Below are 15051 nucleotides of genomic sequence, written 5' to 3' on the forward strand. Positions count from 1 at the left end.
TCTACTCCGTAATAGTCTAACATAACAGAGTACAGGGCACTGCTAATTAAACCACTGACTGAACTCAGGCAGTTTGGTGAGTGAGGGGCTTTTAAGGGTTGATCTCCTTCGCTATGATCGGTAAGGGGATAAGTGCGGTGTGAACCGAATCCCAAAGGGAAACTTGGCAAGCTATCACAACTCTTTTCTATTTATATTTTACTACGAGACGATATATTTACTGATGTCAGGAGCCACAAACTCTAGTAACTTATGGAGATTTAAAATATTAAAATAAAACACATTAACAAAAGAAAAGAAAACTTAAACACACAAGATTACATTTACACAGTTAAAACTAGCATTACAGAACAGAAGGATTTCCGAGTCACAAATAAAGATCCCTTTAGGCAACAGTTCCCAGAGCTTTTTAATATATAAAGAAATCCAGTCATATCATCAGCAGGAATCCACTATTGGGAAAAGATATCCCAAGCTTTCTCTCTCTCCCACTCCACTGTGGAAAATTCCAAAAATCTTGAAATAAAGCCTTGCTTTCTGGGAAAAAAACACACAGGTATTTTTTCTGGGTTGGCTGGGAACACAACCACTTTGTTTCCTTTCAGACTCTCTCCCAGCACTGAGCCCACTCCAGGGGGTCTAACACAGCCACACTCCCAGCACAACTCCCAATCACCTTTTGAAGATGTTGTGTCTCTTTTGCCCTTCCTCGTTGTATTTATCCTTCATCAAAATGAACCTTCCCCAGGATTTAAAAATATTTTATGCTTTAGGGTCACCATTTTCAAGCAAAATAAAATTGAATAACTTTGCCGTATTTATAAATAGGGTCCAGGTGAAGGCTGGGATGAAAGCGCTTTATCTGAATGCACGAAGCATTCGGAATAAAGTGGATGAGCTGGTGGCGCAGATCGACACAAATGGATATGATCTGGTGGCCATTGCAGAGACGTGGCTGCAAGGTGACAGGGACTGGGAGATGAATGTACAGGGCTATCAAGTGTTTAGGAAGGATAGGCAGGAGGAAAGAGGGGGTGGCGTAGCTCTGCTGATTAAGGATAGTATCAAGGTGGTAGCAAGGGATGATATCGGAGCCAAAGAGCAGAACGTGGAATCGTTGTGGGTGGAGATTAGGAACAGCAAAGGGAGGAAGACGCTGGTGGGTGTCGTCTATAGGCCCCCGAATAATGATCTGGAGGTGGGGCGGGCTGTTAACACGCAAATAAGTGCGGCGTGCAGGAATGGGACGGCAGTAGTTATGGGAGATTTCAATCTGCATATTGATTGGTCGACCCATGTTGGACGAGGTGGGCTCGAGGAGGAGTTCTTGGAATGCTGCCGGGATAATTTCCTTGAGCAGTGTGTGTTGGAGCCGACGAGGGAGCGAGCTATCTTGGATCTGGTGCTATGTAATGAGGCGGGTAGAATTAGGGACCTTGCGGTGAAGGATCCTCTTGGAGAGAGTGATCATTGCATGGTGGAGTTTCTGTTGCAGATGGAGGAGGAGAAAGTGGGTTCCCGGACACGCATCCTTTGTTTGAATAGAGGGGAGTACGGTAGGATGAGAGAAGAATTGGCGAATGTGGACTGGGGGAGCGCGTTGGAAGGTAGGTCTGCTGAGGAGCAGTGGAGGATCTTTAAGGAGATCTTTCTTGGTGCTCAGCAGAAATTTATTCCGATGGTCAAAAAGGACAGTAGGAGGAGAGGTAATAAGCCGTGGATAACAAAGGAGGTGAAGGAAAGTGTTAAATTAAAAGCGGAGGAATTTAGAGTAGCTAAGAGCAGTGGGCGAGAAGAGGATTGGGAAAGGTTTAAATGTCAACAAAGATTGACAAAGAAGTTGATAAAGGAGGGTAGGAGAAGCTATGAAGCTGGGCTAGCGCTTAATATAAAAAAGGATAGCAAGAGTTTTTATAAATATATAAAAAGGAAGAGGCTGGCTTGGGTGAACGTTGATCCTTTAGAGGATGAGAAAGGGGACCTAGTGGTAGGGGATGGGGATATGGCTAAGGTATTGAATAACTTTTTTGTTTCTGTCTTCACGGAGGAGGACGTGAATAATTTGCCGGGTGTTAGTGATGGAAAGGTGGTAGGACTGGAGGGTCTTAATGACATTACTGTTACTAGAGAGGTGGTGCTCGACAGACTGGAGGGGCTGATTGTGGACAAGTCCCCAGGACCGGATGGAATGCATCCGAGGGTTCTGAAAGAAATGGCGGAGGTTATAGTGGATGCCTTGGTGGTTATTTTCCAGACGTCGCTGGATTCCGGGGAAGTGCCGGAAGATTGGAAAACGGCTAATGTTACGCCGTTGTTTAAGAAGGGTGCCAGGCAAAAGGCAGGGAATTATAGGCCGGTTAGTTTAACGTCTGTGGTAGGTAAAATGTTGGAATCCGTCATTAAGGAGGAAATTGCGAGGCATCTTGAAGGGAATTGCTTGATAGGGCAGACGCAACACGGTTTCATTAAAGGGAAGTCGTGTCTGACAAATTTACTGGAGTTCTATGAGGATGTGTCTAGGGCAGTGGATAGAGGAGAGCCGGTGGATGTGGTCTTTCTGGATTTTCAGAAGGCGTTTGACAAGGTACCTCACAAGAGGTTATTGCAGAAGGTCAGGGGACATGGAGTTGGGGGTAGGGTGTTAGCGTGGATAGAGGATTGGTTGTCAAATAGGAGGCAGAGAGTGGGGGTCAATGGGTGCTATTCGGATTGGCGGTTGGTGACTAGTGGGGTGCCCCAGGGGTCGGTGCTGGGGCCTCAGCTATTTACCATTTATATAGATGATCTGGAGGAGGGAACCGAGTGCAGGGTGTCGAAATTTGCTGATGACACCAAGATTGGGGGAAAGGCAAATTGTGCGGAGGGTGTGGAGAGTCTGCAGAAGGATCTAGATAGGCTGGGCGAATGGGCCAGGAAATGGCAAATGGAATTTAATGTTGGCAAGTGTGACGTGGTCCACTTTGGTAGGAAGAATGGTAGGAAGGACTATTACTTACTTGGCGAAAAACTGCAGCAGGCGACGGTGCAGAGGGACCTCGGGGTCCTTGTGCATGAGTCGCAAAAACCCAGCCTGCAGGTGCAGCAGGTGGTCAGGAAGGCGAATGGGGTGCTGGCCTTCATAGCGAGGGGGATTGAATATAAAAGTAGGGAGGTCTTGCTGCAGCTGTATAGGGCATTGGTGAGGCCGCAGCTGGAGTACTGTGTGCAGTTTTGGGCGCCGTACTTACGCAAGGATATTTTGGCCCTGGAGGGAGTGCAAAGGAGGTTTACTAGGCTGATACCGGAGTTGAGGGGATTGAGCTATGAGGAGAGGCTGAATAAACTAGGCTTGTACTCGTTAGAGTTTAGAAGAATGAGGGGAGATCTCATTGAGACGTATAAGATGATGAATGGGATGGATAGGATAGAGGTGGAGAGACTCTTCCCGCTCAAAAAAGACAGTAGGACTAGGGGGCACAGCCTCAAGATAAAGAGGAGGCGGTTTAGAACGGAGTTGAGGAGGAACTTCTTCACTCAAAGGGTGGTGAATCTCTGGAATTCTCTGCCCGTTGAAGTGGTGGAGGCTGCCTCGCTAAATATTTTTAAGAAGCAGGTTGATGGGTTCTTGATAAGAGAGGGGATTAAGGGTTATGGGGAGAGGGCGGGAAAGTGGAACTGAGCCACGACAGATCAGCCATGATCTTATTGAATGGCGGGGCAGGCTCGAAGGGCTAGATGGCCTACTCCTGCTCCTATTTCTTATGTTCTTATGTTCTTATTATAATTCCTTTTGAAATTTAACAACTGAACACAACACACTTTCTTTAATGCAAATTTCTGCTCATGTCTTATTTACGTGTAGAATGCCCAACTCACCCCAATTCAGTTCAAATCCCTGCTTTCAACTTTAAAGAGACTCAGTTGCAGGATAATTAAATTAGTTATACTCTCACACACACACTCACACTCACACACATTCACACCCACACACACACTCAAACAGACACACACTCACACACAAACACACACTTGCACACACACTCTCACACACTCACACACTCTTGCATACTCACACACACACACTCACGCATACTCTCACACACACACACTCATACATAGACACACACACTCATACAGGCACTCACACACTCGCACATGCACACTCACACTAACACACTCACACACACTCATACACACACTGACACTCACTCACACACACACACATACACGTTTTCACATTCACACTCATACAAACTCACACATACACACACTCATACACATGCACACTCGCACACACACACTCGCACACACACTCACACACAGACACGCACACACTCGCACAAGCACACTCTCACTCTCACACACTCACACTCACACACACACTCACACATACTCACACAGAGTCACACACACACTCACATTCTCACACATTCACACATACACACACACACAAATTCACACACACACTCACACTCATACACACATATGCATACTCACACACACACACACACACACAGACACGCACACTCACACTAGCACACTCTCACTCTCACATACTCACACGCACACATACTCACACAAGCACACTCACACACTCATACAAACATAAATCCAGGATACCACAGTCTACGCTAAATATATTTAAAAATACATTTTCTTTACACAGTCTAGATTTGACTTGACATTTAACTTAAATTTAACTTTTGTTCATTGAGTTAATAAAACTCCTTTCATCATTAATATTAAATTGTAGTTGTGGTCAGTATCAGTCTGTCGTAAATGCGTTGGCAACTAGCAGCAGCTGCAGAGTTAGTTAACTATTGGTGGGCGGCACGGTGACACAGTGGTTAGCACTGCTGCCTCACAGCGCCAGGGACCCGGGTTCAATTCTGGGCTCAGGTCACTGTCTGTGTGTCTGCACATTCTACCTGTGTCTGCATGGGTTTCTTCCAGGAGTTCTGGTATCCTCCTACAGTCCAAAAGGTACGTTGGTTAGGTGCATTGGCCATGCTAAATTCTTCCTCACTGTACTCGAACAGGCGCCGGCGAGTAGGGGGTTTTTGCAGTAACTTTACGCTAAATTGCTTCATGCTTAATGTCAGGGGGACTAACTAGGGTAAAGTGCATGTGGTTATGGGGATGGAGCCTGGGTGGGATTGTGATCAGCGAAGATTCGATGGGCTGAATGGTCTCCTTATACACTGTAGGGGTTCTATGACTCTATGAGGTGCTGAGTTAGACCCTGTTCTGGAATCAGCAGTGTTGGAATCGAATCTTTGGAATTTCAGTGAATATAAATACAAGAGGCTTTGCTAATGCACAAAGACTGGATTGGACTGCAGTCTATAGAAGACTGGACTGTAATATATAAAGGCTTGAACTGTAATACACCAAGCACTGGGCTGTAATATATCATGATTGAAAACTGCATTATTGAATGGAGAAGTGGCTTTATAAAATTCCAGTACATCCCTGGCCCAGCTGAGAGGGGAGTGTGATGGGATCAGCTGATTAGAGGGTTAGATAGGGTGGACAGTGAGAGCCTTTTTCCTCGGATGGTGATGGCTAACACGAGGGGACGTAGCTTTAAATTGAGGGGTGGTAATTATAGGATGGATGTCAGAGGTAGGTTCTTTACTCAGAGGGTAGTAAGGGTGTGGAATGCCCTGCCTGCAGCAGTTGTGGACTTGCCAACTTTCAGGGCGTTTGAATGGTCAGTGGATAGGCATATGGATAACATTGGAATAGTTTAGGTTAGAGGGTCATTAGATTGGTTCCACTGGTCGGCGCAACATCGAGGGCCGAAGGGCCTGTACTGTGCTGGAATGTTCTGTGTTCTATGATTAAAGCTTTGCCTCCTCCCGGCTCTCGCCTGGCCGGGACCTGAACCTCAGTGTGGACCGTGAACCCAGGTAACCCCAAAATACGGAGAGGATCTCACCAACACACTGAGTGTGAGAAACGGGCACAACATCGGGAAATTAAACCCCCAGACCCACCCACCCAAACTCACCCAAAACACCAGGAAACTTGCTAAAACTACGCAGAAAATTGGCCCAAGTATCCCAGAATTAAACCAGCTGGGGGCTGGGGGTTGGGTCAACTTTCTCCGCCTTCACTGGATGGGCTGTGAAATAAAACCTTCCCCCAGAATCCCGGCTTCCATTAGCTTCATGCTGTGTAACCAGAATAATCCCGGTGCGAACGCAGTGTTAATTTCAGAACAGTTATTTAATCAGCTCTTTAAAGGTGGGAGATTCACCTGGGGCCACGGTGTATCCCAGGGAGCGCCGGCGATAGACAGCAACTAATATTCTGACCGGAATTCCCCCTTTCACACTCGTGCTTTAAGTTAGAATTATGCAGTCTTACAGTCTTTCTGCCCCTTTGTCACCAATCCATTCATCAAAGCAGTTTGTTTCTCATTTCCCCAACTGATGAATAATTTTGTCCGCCTCTCCCAGCCCTCCGTTTCAATTTCTCTGCTCCAATCAATTCACCTCCAAAGGTGGAGAGCTTGTTTCATGACTCTTGCGTCAGGCACAGAGTGGTTACTGTACAGAAGGAGGCCGTTCAGCCCCTCGTGGTCTGTGCTAACTCTCTGTAGGAGAAATTTACCGACTGCCACCCCCCCTGCCTTTGTCCCGGGACCCTGCGTGTCCGTCCTTTTCAGAAAGCAATCCAGTTCCCTCCTGGAATCCTCGATTGAATTTGCCTCTATCCCTCTCTCTCACGACACACATTCCACTCGCTTTGTGAGACTTTCTCCTGGTCTCTCCATTCATTCCTTTCTCAATCTGCTCCCTCTCTTTCCCAATCCTTCCAACACTGGGAGCAACTTTTCCCAAACTACTCTGCTCAGACCATTGAGTCTGATTCAATGCCTTTCGTTCTGAATACCAGCTGGTAAATCTCCACCACACCTTCACTCAGCTTGAGCATTCCAACATGAGTGTGCATGTGACCAACACTGTCTCCTCTCTTACACACCAGGAGCGGGATTATATGGCCTCGCTCATCCCAAAACGGTAAAATCCCGCCTGGGGTCAACAGACTTTCCCATTGCCCACTCCTGCCCCTGGTATCCCTACTTGTAAAACCCAGGATCCTCCCAGCTTTCTGTTAACCTATCAACATCTTGGCAAAGTCTCTCTCAATCTCTATCACAATGAATAATATTCCTTATTTCAGTGACATCAGCAGATTTTGATCCTGTATCTCCTCCAGAATCTGATATCTTATACATGGAGCCTCTTACAACAAAGATCTTCAAAAGAATTCGAAATATTTTGAAAATTACTCAATGTAGAAATATCTGGCAGTCAATCTGCAAACAGGAAACTACACAAACTGGAAAGGCAGCACCGCTGACAGTGCGGCACTCCCTCAGCACTGACCCTCTGACAGTGCGGCACTCCCTCAGCACTGACCCTCTGACAGTGCACCACTCCCTCAGCACTGACCCTCTGACAGTGCGGCACTCCCTCAGTACTGACTCTCTGACAATGCGCCACTCCCTCAGTACTGACCCTCTGACAGTGCGCCACTCCCTCAGTACTGACTCTCTGACAGTGCGGCACTCCCTCAGTACTGACTCTCTGACAGTGCGCCACTCCCTCAGTAGTGACTCTCTGACAGTGCGCCACTCCCTCAGCACTGACCCTCTGACAGTGCAGCACTCCCTCAGCACTGACCCTCTGACAGTGCGGCACTCCCTCAGCACTGACCCTCTGACAGTGCGGCACTCCCTCAGCACTGACCCTCTGACAGTGCGGCACTCCCTCAGCACTGACCCTCTGACAGTGCGCCACTCCCTCAGTACTGACCCTCTGACAGTGCGCCACTCCCTCAGTACTGACTCTCTGACAGTGCGCCACTCCCTCAGTACTGACTCTCTGACAGTGCAGCACTCCCTCAGCACTGACTCTCTGACAGTGCGCCACTCCCTCAGCACTGACCCTCTGACAGTGCGCCACTCCCTCAGCACTGACCCTCTGACAGTGCGGCACTCCCTCAGCACTGACCCTCTGACAGTGCGGCACTCCCTCAGCTCTCACTCTCTGATTTAGATTTTTACTCTGAGTGTATGAAAAATAATAATAACTTTGATACACCACTGTAAAATCCCATCATTGCAGAAGAAAATCCATCAGGCAAAATGCTTTGTTTTTTGTTATTTAATTAATGGAGCACTGAGAGTTCAGGTCCAGGGAGAGAGAATTGAGACACAGAGAGGTTTGATTGTAGAATCTTGGCAAGACCATGCTTGGAGCATTGTGTATCCTCATATTTTTCAATGGTTTTAGAGAGGCTGGAGAAGGTGTTAAAAAGATTGACTAGAATGTTACCCCAATGAGAGGTTATATCCGACAGGAAGGATTGAGCTGTCTGGGGCTCTTTCCACTCGAAAAGTGAAGACTGATTGGTGGCCTGATGGAGACTTTAAGGATGTGTATTGGATCTGCGAACCAGATACTTTGCCCTGGGCAAGACTAGAAATAAGGACCATAAATGTGAAAGAGTCACTAATAAATCCAGCGGGGATTTCAGGAGAATCGTCTTTATCCAGAGGGGGAGAATGTGAGACTCGCTCCCGCAGGGAGTGGGGGAGAATGTGGGACTCGCTCCCACAGGGAGTGGGGAGAATGTGGGACTCGCTCCCACGGGGAGTGGGGAGAATGTGGGACTCGCTCCCACGGGGAGTGGGGGAGAATGTGGGACTCGCTCCCACGGGGAGTGGGGAGAATGTGGGACTCGCTCCCACGGGGAGTGGTCGAGGTGAACAATATTGAGGGTTTTCAGGTGAACCTGGATAAACACACGACGGAGAGAGGAATGGATGGATGTCCTGATAGGCTGAGATGGAGATGTTGGGAGGAGGTTGATGTGGAGCAGAAACACCAACAGTAACCCTAGTGGGCCGAATGGCCTCTTGCTGCATAGTAAATTGTATATTGTGCAACTTCCTGTTTAAGATGCCACGGAGCCTTTACAACAACAACTTTTATTTATATAGCAGCCAGAAGTCTCCCACTCTGCCCACCACTGCTATTATAGCAGGCGAGTTGTGGGCAATGTGAAGGCCCATTGACAGGCGGGAATTTCCGGATTTTAGACCAGCGCGGCCGGAGAATTCCGCCCAACATCTTTCATGTAATGAAACATTCCGATTTGTTCCGCAAGGTCATTATAAAATGGAGTTAGACACTCAACCACATACCCAGATATGAGGTAAGATGACCAAAAGCTTTGTCAAAGTGTTTTAAGGAACGTCTTTAAAAAAAAGAAAGCGGGATAGAGAACTGTAAGGAAGGGATTCCAGATTTTGGGACCAAGGCAAATGAAGACACAGCCGCTCATGGTGGCATTTATACTCAGGATAGCACAACAGGAGCAACTGACTAGCTCTAAATAAAGAAAGAATGTTGATAGAAAACAATTCCAAAAAAAGATGGAAAGTTGCAACAAATCCCAGTTCCAATTCCTGGCGAGTCTTTGTTGGTTCCGCAGAATACTGAGGGTAGACAGTGAGAGGGAGTGGAGTTCCCTCAGCTGATGCATTGGGGTATTGAGTTTCAAAATTGACAAGTCACGTTGCAGCTTTATAAAACCTTAGTTAGGCCGCATTCGGAATATTGTGTTCAATTCTGGTCGTCACACTACCAGAAGGATGTGGAGGCTTTGGAGAGAGTACAGAAAAGATTTACCAGGATGTTGCCTGGTGTTGAGGACATTAGCAATGAGGAGAGGTTGGAGAAACTTCGTTTGTTCTCACTGGAGCGACGGAGGTTGAGGGGCGACCTGACAGAAGTCTACAAGATTATGAGGAGCTTGGACAGAGTGGAGAGTCAGAAGCTTTTTCCCAGTGTGGAAGAGTCAGTTACTCGGAGGACTAGGTTTAAAGTGCGAGGGGTAAGGTTTAAAGGAGATGTACGAGGCGAGTTTTTTTACACAGAGGGTAGTGGGTGCCTGGAACTCGCTGCCGGGGGAGGGAGTGGAAGCAGATACAATAGTGAGTTTTAAGGGGCTTCTTGATAAATACATGAATAGGATGGGAATAGAGGGATATTGTCCCTGAAGGGTGGGGGTTTTAGTTCAGTCGGACAGCATGGTCAGTGCAGGCTTGGAGGACCAAAGGGCCTGTTCCTGTGCTGTAATTTTCTTTGATCTTTGAACTCTGTGTCTCTACGTGCTCATTTTTATCTAATCTAACCTCATACTGGGTCCCGTCTGATATTTTCCCAAAGAAACTCGATTCAGGCAGAATGTACCTTTGCAAATCAACACTGACTCGCTCTAAATGAAGATTTTGCATTTCTGTAGCATCTTTCATACCTTTGAGACATTCCCAGCCAACGAGTTTCTCTTGAAGGACAATCACAAATTCAGCAAGGAAGAGAAGGTGAGTGAAGGTCCAATAATCTGTGATATACTTTGGAAGGTGGGTGTTAGTCAGGGCATTTCCCTGCTCTCCTTCAGAAGATCTTCTAGCCCCACCTGAGATGTCAAAGAAGTTTAACATCACATATGGAAGCCATCATCCAGTGACAATGCAGCACTCCCTCAGTTTGGATCAAGTGGTTAAGTTTATTATTGTCACAAGTAGGTTTACGTTAACACTGCAATGAAGTTACTGTGAAAATCCCCTAGTTGCCACACTCCGGCCCCTGTTCGGGTACACTGAGGGAGAATTTAGCATGGCCAATGCACCCTAACCAGAATATCTTTCGGACTGTGGGAGGAAACTGGAGCACCCAGAGGAAACCCATGCAGACACAGGGAGAATGTGCAGACCCCACACAGACTAGAGTGAGAACTGACTCCGGTTTTGTTTTATTCACTCATGGAGTTTGAGTGTCTCTGGTTAGTCCAGCATTTATTGCCCATCCCTAATTGCCCTTTAAAGGAGGAGGTAAGTTGTCTTCTTGAACCCGCTGCAGTCCATGTGTTGTAGGTACACCCATAGCGCTGTTAGGGAGGGAGTTCCAGGACTTTGACCCAGCAACAGTGAAGGAACGGCCGATATATTTCCAAGTCAGGATGGGGAGTGAGTTGGAGGGGAACCTCCAGGTGAGGGTGTTCCCCAGGTATCTGCTGCCACTGTCCATGGCAGTGGTCATGGGTTTGGAAAGTGCTGCCTAAGGAGCCTTGGTGAGTTGCTGCAGTGCATCTTGTAGATGGTACACACGGCTGTCGCTGTTCATCAATGGTGGAAGGAATGGATATCGAAAATGGTGTTTGATCAAACAGAATGTTTTGGCATGGATGGTGTCCAGTTGGGGTGAGAGTTTGGGGGTGTGGGTGTGTTAGTGTGTGGGGGGCTCTGCGTGGGTTGAGGGGGGCTCTTGTGTGGGTTGGGGGGGGTTCTGTGTAGGGTGGGGCTGGGGAGGGTTTGTGTAGATTGGGGACAGTTCTGTGTAGGGTTGGGGTGGGGTGTTCCATGTAAGTTGGGGGGGGGCTCTGTGTGGAGTGGGGGGGGCTCTGAGTAGGGTGGGGTTGGAGGTTGGGGTGGGCTCTGTGTGGGGTGGAGGGTGGGGTTCTGTGTAGGGTGGGGGTGAGCTCTGTGTATGATGGCTCTGTGTGTCGTGGGGGGGCTCTGTGCAGGGTGGGGGTGGAGGTTGGGGTGAGCTCTGTGTGGGGTGGCTCTGTGTGGAGTGGGGGGGCTCTGTGTAGGGTGGGGGTGGAGGTTGGGGGAGGGCTCTGTGTGGGGTGGAGGGTGGGGCTCTGTGTTCCCCCCTCTCCCCGGTTCCCCACAGGTTTCCCTTTCTGATGGATTGAACGGAATTGCAAAGTGAAATCTGTCCTGGCTTCGATACGGATTTTGCAGAAACTGATCTGATTTTATTTCCAAATCGGATTCTCTCTGGAAGCAGCTGCTGCAGTGGGAGCGGCCGTTACTGAAGGAATATCGACCCCTACAGCTCGAGATAACAAACCTCACACAGCAAAAACTCCAATCTCAACCTGAGGGTGAGTGAGGATCTGAGTGGGAATGAGTGAGTGTGATGAGTGTGGGATTTAGGGATTTGGGAATTTAGGGATTTATGGGTTGAGGAATTTGGAAATTTAGGAATTTGGGAACGCAGAGAGTTAGGGATTTGGGGATTTAGGAATTTAGAGATTTGGGAATTTAGGGATTTTGGGATTGAGGGATTTTGGGATTTGGGATTTTTGGATTTTGGAATTTGGGGATTTAGGGGTTTGAGATTTAGAGATTTTTGGATTTAAGGATTTTTGGATTTTGGGATGGGGATTTAGGGATTTGGGGATTTTTGGATTCTGGGGATTTAGGGATTAAATGGATTTAGGAATTTGGGGATTAGGGATTTGGGATTTTGGGATTTGTGGATTTTTGGATTTGGTGATTTTTGGATTTAAGAATTTGGGGATTTTTGGATTTAGGGATTTGGGGATTTTGGGATTTGTGGATTTTTGGATTTAAGAATTTGAGGATTTTTGGATTTAGGGATTTGGGGATTTTGGGATTTGTGGATTTAAGAATTTGGGGATTTTTGGATTTAGGGATTTGGGAATTTTGGGATTTGTGGATTTAGGGATTGGGGATTTGGGATCGGTGTTGGTACAAATGAGAAGGTTCCAGGCACTGTTACTGGGTCAGTGTTGATTCTCAGTATCTAACAGTTACTCTTGGATACTCTCTATCTGATTCTCACTCACTCTCTCTGACCCTGTCTTGCTCCCTTCCTCTGACACAATCTCCGTCTTCTCTTGATTTTCTCTACTTCTTCCTCCCTGTGTCTCTGCCTCTCTCATTCTCACTTTCTCTGATTTTCTCACTATCTCTCTCTCTGACTCCCTCCCCCACTCTCTGATACTCTCTAATTCTCTCTCTCTCTCTTTCTTGCTGGCTCCCTGCCTCTCTCTGATTCTCTCTCTCTGTGATTCTCTCTCTCTCATGTTCTCTCTCTCTGACTCCTTCTCCCACCTCTCTCTGATACTCTCTCTCTCTCTGATTCTGTCTCTCTTTCTTTCTCTGATTCTCTCTCTCTCTCTCTCTGATTCTCCCTCTTTGTAATTCTCTCTGTGATTCTCTCTGGCTCCCTCCTTCTCTCTGATGTTCTCTCCCTCTCTCTGTCTGGCTCTCTCTCTCTCTGATTCTCCCCCTCTCTCTCTCTTTCTCTCTCATTTTCTCTCTTTCTCTGGCTCCCCGCCCCCCCCTCTCTCTCTCTAGCTCTCTCTCTGATTTTCTCTTTCTCTCCCTCTGGCTCCCTCCCTCTCTCTGATTCTCCCTCGCACTCACTCTCTTTTTCTCTCTCTGATTCTGTCTCCCTCTCTCTCCCTGGCTCTCTCTCTCTCTCTGATTCTCCCTCTCTCTCTCTCCCTGGCTCTCTCTCTCTGATTCTCCCTCCCTCTCTCTCTGGCTCCCTCCCTCTCTCCCTGGCTCCCTCCCTCTCTCTGATTCTCCCTCCCTCTCTCTCTCTTTTTCTCTCTCTGATTCTGTCTCCCTCTCTCTCCCTGGCTCTCTCTCTCTCTCTGATTCTGTCTGTCTGATTCTCTCTCTCTCTCTCTCTCTCTGGCTCCCTCCCTCTCTCTGATTCTCTCTCTGATTCTGTCTCTCTCTCTCTCTGTCTGTCTCTCTCTCTCTGATTCTCCCTCTCTCTCTCTCTGGCTCCCTCCCTCTCTCTGATTCTCACTCTGATTCTGTCTCTCTCTGGCTCTGATTCTCTCTCTCTCTCTCTGTGTCTGTCTCTCTCCCTCTCTCTGATTCTCTCTCTCTCTCTCTGGATCCCTCCCTCTCTCTGATTCTCTCTGATTCTGGCTCTGATTCTCTCTCTCTCTCTCTCTCTCTGTCTGTCTCTCTCTCTGGATCCCTCCCTCTCTCTGATTCTGTCTCTCTCTCTCTCTGTCTCTCTCTCTCCCTCTCTCTCTCTCTCTCTGGCTCCCTCCCTCTCTCTGATTCTCTCTGATTCTGTCTCTCTCTGGCTCTGATTCTCTCTTTCTCTCTCTCTGATTCTCTCTCTCTCTCTGGATCCCTCCCTCTCTCTGATTCTCTCTCTCTCTCTCTCTCTGGATCCCTCCCTCTCTCCCTCCCTCTCTCTGCTGCAGGAATCCCGGGATGTTCGGTGCTGAATGAACAGTCGCCGCCTGGGGGAGGGGGTTGGAGTTATTTTTGACAGGGGAAGTTGCAGCGGCCGCGGACAGGGAGAGAAGTTTCTGTCTGCAGAGCTGATGGGATATTTTCCTCTTTGCTGATCCGCACAGTGTGTGTGCTGAGGAGGAGAAAAGGCTGGTGGGTTCCGGGAGTCCCGGCTCTGAATTCTGACCATGACATTAGCGAGCTGCCTGTCTCTGGGTGGGAGGCAGAATCCCCGCTCCCTGTGCACAGGGCTGGGACTGTGAATGCAGCCTGAGCTCCTCTCTCTGTCTCTCTCTCTGTGTCTCTCCCTCCACTCCGCAAGCTGTCGCGATGAATTCGGATTAAACATTTGAATTTTTATATAAAAGGCTAAGGAAACACCTTCAGTGCAAATATCCGGAATCTGCAGAGGATGGAGCTAATTTGGGAATTATTATTTATTCTGCAGACGAATGTTTTGCTTTGTATCTCAGGTAAGAAGCTATCGCTGTTTCAATGTTTTATCTGAAACTGTTTCGCGTTTTGATGCAGAGTAAAAGTTCTCCAAGGCAGAGCTTTGATTACGAACCCATTCCACACACAGCACCTGCCCCCCCCCCCCCGCCCCCAATCCCACTTTATATCAGCTTCAATATTGATGGGGAATCGCTCCCACTGACCCCAAATTCATCTGGCTGGAACTGAGTCTGTCTGAATCCAGCTGGGCGCCTCATACTCTCCCCCCTCCCTCCCTCCCCCAACCCTCCATACTCTCCCCCCTCCCTCCCCCCCTCCCCCAACCCTCCATACTCTCCCCCTCCCACCCTCCTCCCTCCCTCCCCCAACCCTCCATACTCTCCCCCCTCCCTCCCTCCCTCCCCCCCAACCCTCCATACTCTCCCCCCTCCCTCCCTCCCTCCCCCAACCCTCCATACTCTCCCCCTCCCTCCCTCCCTCCCTCCATACTCTCCCCCTCCCTCCCTCCCCCAACCCTC

The 15051-nt window shown here is 48.3% G+C and overlaps 1 protein-coding gene across 1 annotated transcript in view; it reads left to right on the forward strand.

Moving 5' to 3' along the window:
* Positions 1 to 14093: 14093 nt before the first annotated feature.
* The window catches only part of LOC145356559 (carbonic anhydrase-related protein 10), a 270796-nt gene continuing 269838 nt past the window's right edge, over positions 14094 to 15051 (forward strand). Inside the window, exon 1 of the mRNA XM_080209330.1 lies at positions 14094 to 14550. Within this exon, the coding sequence (XP_080065456.1) occupies positions 14490 to 14550 (61 nt within the window). The 5' untranslated portion in view covers positions 14094 to 14489. The remainder of the gene's footprint in view (positions 14551 to 15051) is intronic.

Source organism: Carcharhinus amblyrhynchos, chromosome 21, assembly GCF_965287045.1.
Source record: "Carcharhinus amblyrhynchos chromosome 21, sCarAmb.v2.hapA, whole genome shotgun sequence".
Taxonomy (NCBI): Eukaryota; Metazoa; Chordata; class Chondrichthyes; order Carcharhiniformes; family Carcharhinidae; genus Carcharhinus; species Carcharhinus amblyrhynchos.